The sequence below is a fragment of the Stegostoma tigrinum genome, chromosome 35 (assembly GCF_030684315.1).
Source record: "Stegostoma tigrinum isolate sSteTig4 chromosome 35, sSteTig4.hap1, whole genome shotgun sequence".
Lineage (NCBI taxonomy): Eukaryota > Metazoa > Chordata > Chondrichthyes > Orectolobiformes > Stegostomatidae > Stegostoma > Stegostoma tigrinum.
The window spans coordinates 15,285,476-15,297,146 of record NC_081388.1 but is presented as its reverse complement, the minus strand read 5'-3'; the positions used below and the strand labels follow the sequence as shown (position 1 = coordinate 15,297,146).

The 11,671-nt window shown below is 44.9% G+C and overlaps 1 protein-coding gene across 2 annotated transcripts; it reads right to left on the bottom strand.

Moving 5' to 3' along the window:
- Positions 1-338: 338 nt before the first annotated feature.
- Positions 339-6,497, bottom strand: LOC125447371 (forkhead box protein D2-like). Of its 2 annotated transcripts, XM_048521693.2 has the most exons (3): positions 6,449-6,497; positions 4,435-5,448; positions 339-556 (listed from the first exon to the last, which is right to left on the bottom strand). In XM_048521693.2, the coding sequence occupies exon 2, from the start codon at positions 5,414-5,416 to the stop codon at positions 4,448-4,450; it is 969 nt and encodes a 322-aa protein (XP_048377650.1). In that variant the 5' UTR covers positions 5,417-5,448; positions 6,449-6,497; the 3' UTR covers positions 339-556; positions 4,435-4,447. The 2 variants fall into 2 exon arrangements, with proteins under 2 accessions (XP_048377650.1, XP_059495908.1); XM_059639925.1 differs by lacking the exon at positions 6,449-6,497 and having other exon boundaries at positions 4,435-5,509.
- Between the last annotated feature and the right edge of the window lie 5,174 nt (positions 6,498-11,671).

Genomic DNA, 11,671 nt, shown 5'->3' with positions numbered 1-11,671 from the left:
AGGTGGACCGTGTCAAAGCTCCTTAATTTCATGACCCACCTCCAGTGGACAAGAACGGGTTCAGACTTGAGGATGGTCATTGAAGGTGGATTGTTACCACACCTTGCCAAGGCTTTAAAGTTGACTTTATCATGAAATGCTTAAAATTACATCACATCCTTTAAAAAAGTATGCATGTAATCCCAGATTGAACAAAAAAAAACATTTTGGACACCAATCTAATATTTGATACATTTTACTAGAAACTTAACCAAGGATATGAAAACATCCGAGACACAAATAAAAATAATTTATACAGGACAGTGTCGCTGTAGAAATATTTATCACGTTACGTCTTGATCAATAATTAAACATGTCTATATTTTTCATTACAGCCACAATATTTACACAGGTTCATGTACAGAGGGGCTGGTGACTGTACGAATATAAGTCCAAACCATGCATGTTTTGGCTTCGTCCTCCAGTCCGGCCCAAACTCGTTGAACGAACGAGTACATAGTACATAGAACGAACGTTGCAAGACCTGCTCTCGCCTTCGGGGGTTACCCCCAGTTACCTGCAAAAGCACGGCACAGCGGTATAAACACTGCAGTCCGGGATTCCACCGCCAACTCTTCACCTTGGTTACTGATCGAAACCTCAGGATGTTCTCTAACTAATTTTCCAATCGTCCCTCCTCACAACTTCACCCCCATTTGCTTTTACGCATTGGCTGCCCCTTTCCCCTATTTAAACTCGCCCAGCACAAACGGGGACTCAAAATGGGATTTTCACCGAGTGACTGCGGTAACGGGACTCTCGTTGATGCATCGTCACTCTCCCATCGCTTTGCATTATGAGCACGGGCAAAGTTAAAAGACATAAAAGAATAACGCCCGCTTTTCCCTGCTGAAGGTGAATTAGCCTGTGTGGTTCTGTGCATATAGCTACTATTTCTAAGCCCGATAGATTTGCCTGAACTCATTACTACAATAACTAGGCAGGATTGTACAGTGGAAAGGAATATTTGTATGTAAGTGTCTGTGTTTATGTGTGTGTTGGCTGGGGAGGACAATTAAACAAACAAAATCTGGAAACTGTAGGCCAGGGACAATTATTTTACGAAAACAAAGATCGAATTATTTTGCAGTTAAAATTAGTTCCACGCAGTACGAGCGAGCAAGCTGCAACACGCAGTCTGGATATTATTAAACTCTTGCTTTGCTTCAGTTTCCTGCTGTCATTATCTCTCTGGTCCCGAACCTAACTTGTAACCTGCCCACCAACACTAGCAGTCCCACACCCATCCCCCTCCCCACCACAACCCGATTCGAAATAAAAATCCGCTTGAGTGGTTTCAGTGAGACAACACAGATCATTTAAAAAGCTCCGAACTCTGCAGAAGGGCCGCTGGACGCCAAATGTTAGCTCTGTTTTCTCTCTCCAGAGTTGCTGAGTTTCTCCAGCGATTTATATTTTTGTTGCAGGTGTGTGGAGTTGGGTCAATGATCTATTCAATGCGGAACAGGCTAGAAGGGTTGATTGGCCTACTGCTGTATATACATTCTAATCTTCCTTTATTCCGATGTTCCTATAATCTAATATACATATGTCTAATGTTTCTCTGCTATAATGTTGCTTTGTCATCATGCTCCAAGCTCTAATATTTCTATCCTCATATGTTCTAAAGTACCTAAAACAAAAACGGAAATTGCTGGAGAAAGTCACCAGGGTCTGGCTGTAGCTGTGGAGAGAGAAAGCAGAGTTCCGAACAAAAGTCACTCGAGCCAAAGCTTTAACTCTGTTTCTCTCTCCACAGATGCTGCCAGACCCTGTTGAGAATTCTCCATCAAGATCTGGTTCCGTTTCAGATCATCTAAAAAGGTTCGAGTGGGATCTATTTACAAATTGTGCGGGAGAGAGACCTGAACCAAGAGGGGCAGGGAGGCGGAGGGGGATAATGTATAAAAATATAGGATTCTCCACTTAAGGAGGAGATGACGAGGTTGTGTATTTCTCAGGGAGAGGACCTGGTGTTGAGTCTGTGAACGGTGGAGGCGGCGTCCTTGGATATTTGTAGACAGAGCTGGATAGATTCTAAACATTAAGGAGAGTTAAAGGGTATGGGGCAGGGCCAGGCAGGTGGGACTAGCTTAGTTTGGGATGTCTGGTCAGCATGGACCGGTCGGACCGAAGGGTCTGTTTCTGTGCTGTTTGACTGTATGATGAAGCTTTGAAACGAGGTGCATAAAATGCACAGCCCCTGTGCAGCTATGAAAAAAGATGTCAACTACCCCCAACAGGGGGACGAAAACTAGCGATAATAGCACTCGTACTATTAACAGGGATTAATGTTCTGTGGATTTGATTTCCAGTCCCACTGTGGCACAGTTACATTGAGTGAAAAAAAAGTCTGGCTTAATGTCGTCCAGGTAATTATTTTCGTTTAAAGTCCACCTGGTTCACTAGTACTCTGTAAGGGAGGAAATATGTCGTCCTGTACCGAATCTGGCTTATATGTGAATCCAGGCTCATTTGACTCAACTATCTTCTGGGCAATTAGAGAGGGACAATGAGCTCTCGCCCAGTCAGTGACACCCACAGCCAATGGAAGGATTTAAAACAAGACAACGTTGATTTCTCCAGATAAACCGTATCAAGTTAACAATTAACCTCGCTGGGAGACTCTTGGAGTACGTTCGTACTTACCTAGGTTCAAGACCTACCTGCCCCAGAGGTGTTTAATAACATCCCTGAACAGATTATTTAGGAAATTATTTTAGCCTTAACATGGTGTGTCTAATTATTACTGTGTTGACTAGTCCCTTGCTAGGAACAGGGATAAATCTCCAGAGTACTCGGGAGTAAAATAATCCAAATTCCACAAGCATCCCCTAGGCGAGTGGGAATGTTAAATTTTTTTGCGGGAGGGAGCTCCAAAATCTGAACGTCAGATTCATTTTCTCGTTAAAATGAGGAGGTGTGGGGGTTGGAAGGGGGTATCGGATTATTATTCGTGGCGAACCGCTTCGTTTCAATTATTAATTACTGTGGAAATAAAACAGAATACAGTTTGGAAAGCGATTGTAATCCGGATTTTGATATGATTTAGTTAGGGCCGGTGACAGTTATTAGAATAGATTTGGGGACAGTCTGGGCGGTTGTTTTGTTCCAGCCATCAACCATTCGTCAAAAATGATCGAAAAAACGCGAGGAATTAATGTGCAGAATTACCCACATAAACTGTAAAGCAAACATTCTTACCCGTCTTAATTTTGTTTCAGCTCGCATTATTCACAGATCATTTGAAAACTTCAATAGGTTCTCAATCAAACTGGTCACTTTGTTTCCAGACTGAGATGTATATATTTCTGTTTTAAGTGCATCCTAAAAGGTTTAGCCTAAAATCCTACATCCAGCAATTTGCAGAGATCTCTGGAGAAGCCATGTGTTTTTTTAAATAAATCCGAATTCAGAGGTGCGAGAGTGTAACGGAACGAATGTTCAGTCTTCAAACAGATAACGGTTTAGATATTTATATTGTAACAGCATCAGTAGGCAAATTACATCCAGTAATGTTTACACCTATCATGTTATAATTTCCTGTCATTCGCTCTAATTTGGCAAACTCTGATTCAAAGGCATAATTTGAAAGGCTTTTTTTTGCCGTGCATTGCTTATCCAAAGATATGGAGTCGTAGAGTCATTGCGATGTACTACACGGAAACAGACCCATCCCTCCAAGCCGACCATGCATCCTTAAGCAATCTAGCCCCATTTGCCAGCATTTGGCCCATATCCCTCTTAACCCTCCCTATTCATATACCCATCCAGGTGCCTTTTAAATGCTGTAATTGTACCAGCCTCCACCACTTCCTCTGGCACCTCATTCTATACACGTACCTACCTCTGCTTAAAAAGTTACCCCCTTACGTCCCATTTAAATCTTTCCCCTCTCACTTTAAACTTGTGCCCTCTAGTTTTGGAATCCCCTACCCTGGGGAAAAGACACCCTATCCACGCCCCTCATGATTTTATAAACCTCCATAAGATTATCCCTAAGCCTCTTACCCTCTAGACAAAATAGCCCCAGAGTATTCAGTTTCGCCCTATAGTTCAAACCCTCCAACCCTGGCAACATCTTGGTAAATCCTTCCTGAGGCCTTTCGAGTTTTACGACATCCTTCCTGTAGCAGGGAGACCAGAAACTGCACGCAGTGTTCCAAAAGTGGTCCAATCAATGTCCTGTACAGCCACAATATGATCTCCCAACTCCTATACTCAATGCATTGACCAATAAAGGCGAGCGTACCAAATGCCTTCTTCACCGCCCTGTCTACCTGCGACTCCACCTTCAAGGAACTGTGAACCTACACTCTAAGGTCTCTTCGTTATATTTGAAGGTTTCTACTGTACATTGTACATACAGACCCTCAACCCCCAACCCCTCCTCACCTGATCGGCACCATCAGTAGCGGCAGTTGTGCGGCTGTAGAAGTTTACCGGCGAATTTCGCTCCCGGCTGTAACTGGGCGCAATTCACATCGATCTGGCTCGGGGCGGGGGAGAGAATGGCGGAGATCACCGGGGTAGGGTACACAGGTGGTGAGCCGGAGCTGCTTAACGGGCTGTCCAGGGAGAAAGCAGCCAGGGACGAAGTTGACTCGACTTTGATCGGGGCTGGGGGCTGGGGACTGAGCGGAGGGCCAAGAGATTTGGGATTCAGCTCTCTCCCCTGGTGGATAAAGCCAGCCAGGGAGGCGGGCAAGAGGGTACCTGGAGCTGGCATGGGGCAGTGGTGAGGGTGCTGGAAGGTCAGGGCCGGGTACCCGGAGCTTGGGAGCTGTACACCGTAGCCGTAGGGGCCGTAGCTCAGTGCTGGGTGGAGAGATGTGTGACCCCGTAACACTCCAATATGGGGCTGCCGTTTAAAACGCTTTCTCCTCCTCAGGAAGCTACCATTATCGAACATATCGGCGGAGTTGGGATCCAGGGTCCAATAATTGCCCTTGCCGGGATTGCCGGGCTCTCTTGCCATCTTGACGAAGCAGTCATTGAGGGACAGGTTATGGCGGATAGAGTTTTGCCAAGCTGGGAATTTCTCTTTGTAATAGGCGAATCTGGTGCTGATAAACTCACAGATTTCGCTCAGGGTCAACCTCTTCTTAGGACTTTGGAGGATAGCCATGGTGATCAGGGCAATGTAGGAGTAAGGGGGTTTCACCAGCGGTTTCTGAGGCGGCGTCCTCGCCTCTTTGTCACCGGGAGGAGGCGCCGCCGTAGCCGCCAGCGGGAGGGTCGCCTCTTCCTCCTCCTCCTCCTCCTCCTGCTGCTGCGGCGAGAGCCCGAGCGCGGACTCGCTGTCCTCACCCACCACATCCACGTCCGCTTCTTCAACATCGACCGGCCTCGCTGTCATCTCCGACCCCAAAGTCATTGCAGATTACTCGACCAAGAGAAGCTCAGAGGCTACATGAAGTCAGGGACAGAGAGGGAGACAATCGAATGCAGCAACTCCCCCTGTTCGCCTTTCAAGCCAAAACTCTCTCCACTACCAGCACCCCCCCCCCCCCACCCACCCTCGCCCCACTTTGTTTTCCTTCTCGGCTTCCTTGTTTACTTGTCCTCTTCCCCACCCTCCTGCCGTTTCTCCTTCTCCTGGTTACTGTGTGATTGCCAGCCTAAATCATCCACACAGAGACAGAGCAGCAGAGAGAAAAAAAAACACGTCCTCTCCCACTTTAAATGCGCGAATCTTTTCTGCTATGGTCACTGACGTCAGGGAGGAATGCACTGAAGCCCAGGGAAGCCTTGGAGTCAAAGATCCGAGCAGAATTGACACTCAACATACTTCCCCACCCCTCAAAGCCCCGTCACAAACAGCTCTCACTGACCCCCCCCCCCCCCACCCACCTCGCCAGCTACTGTTAATATCACATCAGGGATGTCCCCTAACAACCCTCCATCTTCTCTTTCTCTCCCTCTCTCTGTAAAAGGTTTGCAAATCAGCTTCCAATTCCACCCCCCCAAGTTTGACTAACGTCTCGAATTTTAGAGTCAACGGCCCGTCGGCCCATCGACTCTGCTCCGGTCAAATAAACAAGCCACCCTCTCTATTCCAATCCCCCACTCCGACCTTCTCCCAGCACTAGGTTTACATACCTCGTCATCGTAAGTCTGTCTTAGTTTTAGTTCTAACTTTTTTCCAGCTCCTCGTTGATTGAGCTCTTTTAGATTAAAACTAAAATTACTTGCGATTTATCTAAATACAGTTGAAATTCAGTTCATCCAGCGTGGTGCTGGAAGAGGTCGTTCGGCCCGTCCTAACAGCGCTGGCTCCTTGAGTGAGTGCGTTGACCTAGCGCCACTATCCTTTCTCCCGTCTCCCTCCGACATGACCACCCCATCGTTGCCGAACCCCGCTCCGTAACTAGGCACAATATTTCAGTTCCAATTATCACCTACTTACTCCGCTTTTAAGTCATATTTTCTGTCGAAATGCAACGCCAACTCCGCTAAGACAGCGGCACCATTTTAAAAAAAGGCTCCCGTGTCAACTTTTGAGGAATCTCTTGCTTTCTAAACCGTGGAATCTGACAAATAACACAATACAACATTGACGTAACTTACAAACGATGGAAACGAGAACAAATCGCTACAAATTCGTTCAAAAATATTTAAGGTCATTCGTAAAACACAAATGAAACCTGTCGCGTTATTTTTTTAAAGATTTATCTCAGTGACGTAGATTTTAAAATATCTTACGGATAAAATTATTACCAAAATCGAACATAACGAATATAAATTGAACACATTCTGGAATACAAAATGCATGTAATATTCCACACTGGAAATCGAATTGGCAAAATTAATAAAAACTGAAAGAGATGTGGATCTGAAACAAAAAACTGGCTTTCTGAGGAAGGGTCACGGGACCCGAAACGTTAACTCGGATTTTTATTTCTTCACTTGCTGAGCTTTTCCAGCAACTTCTGTTTTTTGTGGCAGAATTAACAATTCAGTCTCAAGAAAATGAGAAGTTACCCTCCTCCCTCCGGACCAACCTCAGGGAATCTCTCTCCCACTGCAACTCTTCCCTAACCTGTTCTTCCTCTCACCCATCCCTTCCTCCCAACTCAAGCCGCACCTCCATTTCCTACCTACCACCTCATCCCGCCTCCTTGACCTGTCCCTCTTCCCTGGACTGACCTATCCCCTCCCTACCTCCTCACCTATACTCTCCTCTCCACCTATCTTCTTTTCTCTCCATCTTCGGTCCGCCTCCCCCTCTCCCTATTTCTTCCAGAGCCCTCTCCCCATCCCCCTTTTCTGATGAAGGGTCTAGGCCCGAAACGTCAGCTTTTGTGCTCCTGAGATGCTGCTTGGCCTGCTGTGCTCATCCAGCTTCACACTTTGTTATCTTGGATTCTCCAGCATCTGCAGTTCCTATTATCACTGTGTTGATGAATATTTATTTTTCTGGAAAGATACTTTGTATCTCCTTCTCCATGGGGACGGATTGTGTGCAATCTGTTGCACTGTGTATTTCCCAAACAGGCGCGTACGCACACAGGGCAAAATCCCTTTCACCCTCAGGGGGCTCAGTTTAATGACGGTAAAGGACTGGACGGTCCGTCGATTGGAAGGTAGAAAAGTGGCGAACACGTTTTTAAGAATGTTACTGCAGACTGTGAGTCCGCGTCAGGATTCCATAACACACGTTTAAGCATCTAACCTGAGCCTGACAGTGCCAGGGAAGGTATTGCTTTATGGGCGTCTGGCAGGGAGAGATTTAAGGATTCCCGGCTACAAGCAAGTCAGACATCAGCAGATTCAGTCACAATGAGACCGTTTTCCAGTCCCATTCGTGTTGGGAGCAGGGCAGAATCAAGAGAAACAGGACTCGCTGTACAGCGACACAATGGAGCAAATATCTGATTCAGGGAAATATTGCGGGCAGAACACACAGAGTTATTCTAGTTTCTGATGGGTGGGGATTGTCTCTGGTCCCATTGTACAACAGTGATGAAATACTAACATTCCTTCCATGGCAGTTTTAGTACATGGCATAAGCAGTTTTGTTGTTCCCTTCCTTTTTGTTTATTATTTACATATTTGCGGTTTTCGAAATAAATTGCGTGGCAGAAAAGTTTTATTCCCTGAGAACAACACACAATTCCACCTGATGGTACAACGTCAAATCTCACGTTCTTTAACCAGTCTTGGATCGAAAAGAAAATTTGCAAATGTCTAACCTGCTATTGTTCTTTATAGTGCAGGGTTTTCAGCGTCCCGCCGCCAACTCCATCGCTAGAGCGATTACCCTTTTCTGAGGAAGGGTCCAGACCCGAAATGTCAGCTTTCCTGCTCCTCTGATGCTGCTTGGCCTGCTGTGTTCATCCAGCTCTACACCTTGTTATCCCATTTCTAGACGGTCCCGATTCACTTGGAGCCAGACGCACCCAGTTCAGTTTGATTAACCAAATCGCAAAACGTGCATCCGAACTGGAAACAGATACTGTTAAACTGGAAAGGGTTCAGCTTAGATTTTCCGGGATGTTGCGGGGAATGGACGGTTTGAGATATAAGGAGAGGCTGGATAGACTGGGACTTTTTTCACTGGAGCACAGGAGGTTGAGGGGTGACCTGAAAGAGGTTTATAAAATTACGAGGGATACAGATAAGGAGAATGGCAGATATCTTTTCCCTAGGGTGGGAGATTTCAAGAGGGGAAGGCATTTTTATTAAGGTGAGAGGAGGAAGATTTTAAAAATGCACCAGAGGCTTTTTTTTAAATTTACGAGGAGAGTGGCTGGGGTGTGGAATGAAGTTCCTGAGGAAGTGGTGGGTGTGGGTACAGTCACAACATTTAAAAGACATTTGGATAAGTACATGAGTAGGAAAGCTTTGGAGGGATATGGGCCAAGCGCAGGCAGGTGGGTCTAGTTTAGTTTGGGATTATAGTCGGCATGGACTGGTTGGACCAAAGGGTCTGTTTCTGTGCTTTATGAATGCGTGGCTCTGTTAGAGCTCTGCGGCATAAAATTCCCATGGTTAAGCCTTGCAACTGAAAAAAAATACAGATTTTCAAGTTTTTGGAAAGGCGCTACAGGAAGTGAACAGCAGGAGTATATGCAAACCCAATAATCTCATTGAATTCAGGATAAAAACCCTCATGATCAGCTGAAGAATAAATAACACAACAAATGAATGAATATATAAATCTGTATCATAATCTTTTTTAATTATCTCAATTGTTTAATGCTTCTTTTAGAGTGGACTACAGAGGAAGTACAAAAAAGCCTTCTTATTTAACTGATGATAGAAACCTATAGGATTACAACAGGAATGAACAGGGTAAATACAGGATGGATGCTCCCAATGACAGGGGAGTCCAGAACCGGGGTGGGGAGGGGGGGAGTCACAGTTTAAAGAAATGGGGTAGGCCTTTTAGGAATGAGAATGAGGAGGAATCTCTACACCCTGGGAGTTGAATTCTTTGCCATGGAAAACAGTCCAGGTTGAAACAGTGAATGTTTTCAAGAAGGAGTTTGATAGAATTATCAGGGCCAAAGAGATCAAAACATATGCAGGAGAAAACAGGAACGGGGAATTTCTAAGAATTATGCACTGTCTGTTTGTCACTGGCTAGGCCAGCATTTATTGCCCATCTCTAATTGCAGTTGAACGTTCACTACATTGCTGCAGGTCAGGAGCCACATATAGACCCAGCCAGTAAGGATGGAAGTTTCCTTCCCTGAAGGACATTAGTGACCCAGATGGGATTTTCCTGACAATCATTTCACAGTCACCATTAGACTCTCAATTTCAGATTTTTATTGAATTCAAATTCCAACACGTGCCGTGGGATTTGAACCCAGGTTTTGGGAACATTAGGAACAAAAACAAAGTTGCTGGAAAAGCTGAGCGGGTCTGGCAGCATCTGTGAAGGAAAAAAGACAGTTCTGAGGAAGGGCCACCAGACCCGAAACGTTAACTCTGTTTTTTTCCTTCACAGATGCTGCCAGACCTGCTGAGCTTTTCCAGCAGCTCTGTTTTTGTCCCTGGGTTACAGCATCTGCAGTTCTTTCGAGTTGATTTTGGAAACGTTACCTGGGTCTCTGTTGTAACAGTCAAGCAGTAATACCGCAAGGCCATTGCTTTCCAAAACAGGATGGCTGATCAACCATGGTCATATTGAATGGTGGGCAGTCTCAAAAGGGCTGAATGGCCCACTCTTGTTACTTTCTATGTTTCTATGCCCACACTGATACATATGCTCCAGTCAAGCCTTTTCCCATCTCTCTTTATCCAACCCCAATGAAGGACCTTTCTATTCATTTCTTCCGCATTTTGGCCTGAGGTGTATTGATCCGATTTGCCTTAGTCACTTCCTGTTGGTAGCAGGTTCCAAATCCCCAATACTCTCGAAGTGTCCTGAATTCCCTTTTGGATATATGAGGGATTATCCTCTGTTTATGCCCCACCCTCATCCCCAGTTTTAGTCTGCCCCTACCATCTTCTCCTTGTCTGCCCTATCAAACCTTTTCATAATCTTAAAATTTCTCCACTTAATCTGTCTGTCTCTTGTTAATTCCCACTCTGGTTCTCTTACCTCTCTTCCTTGCTAATCTCTTTCGCCATTAATTAATCAATTGAATGACAACACAATATTATTTGTGCGACAAGTACTGAGACAGTATCCCAACACAAGCCTCGTAAATCCCAAACCTCTGCAACAATTTAATGCCAGGCCAACAAAATATTTATGTGCCTAAAAACAAACTTCTTTCATGGTCAGATATATCCAGAATTGCTCCTTGAGAAGGTGGTGAACTACCTTCCAGATGCAAAGCTGGTCATGAGGGATAGGTATGTTCTCAGTGTTGTTAGAGAGAGAGTTTGTCCTGACCATGTGATTCTAAAGGTGGTGAAGCATTGGCTTTTGATGGATTTGAACGGTCATGGAATGATAAAACTTTTAAGGAAGCTATTCAGTGTATTGCACTGTAGGTGGAGCTATCCAAATAGTCACACTCTTGTATTGTTTCCCCCTAACCTAACCTTTTCATCTCCCATTCAAGCATTTATCTAACTCCCTTTAGCAAGTGACTATTAAATCTGTTTTCAGCAGCAATGCATTCTGGATTTCAAAAACTCACTGTATAACCTGTTTTTCCTTTCCTTCATACACTTTCTATTGGTGTATCAACCAACTTCAAATCTGTTTTCTCTGGTTGCCAGGCCAAGCACCCTGAAAATTACCCTAATTATCAATCAAGAATGCATTTCTGCTAAAGCTGGTGCTTCCGTTCTTGACAATTTATCAGAGAACATGCCCTGCAGTAAAAGTTTCAGGCCGCCTTGAATTCCAAATTATGACACTGCAGTAGGAGGACATTCAACCCACTGTGTTTGTACTGGCTCTGTTCTGGAGTCAATGCAAACTCATTCCATTGCTTTAAGGCCAAGACAAATAGATTCTTGATCATTAACAGTATCAAAGGTTATGGGGAAAGGGCAGGAATGCGAATGTGAGGAATGTTGAGTCGCCTATTGAATAGTGGAGCAGGCTGGAGGGGCCAAATGGCCACTCCTGATCCTATTCTTATGGAATTATGCTTTCCCTCTTCAAAGATCATTTATCTTGCTCAAATGGTTATCCAATGTGTTGCTAAAACACACAATGATT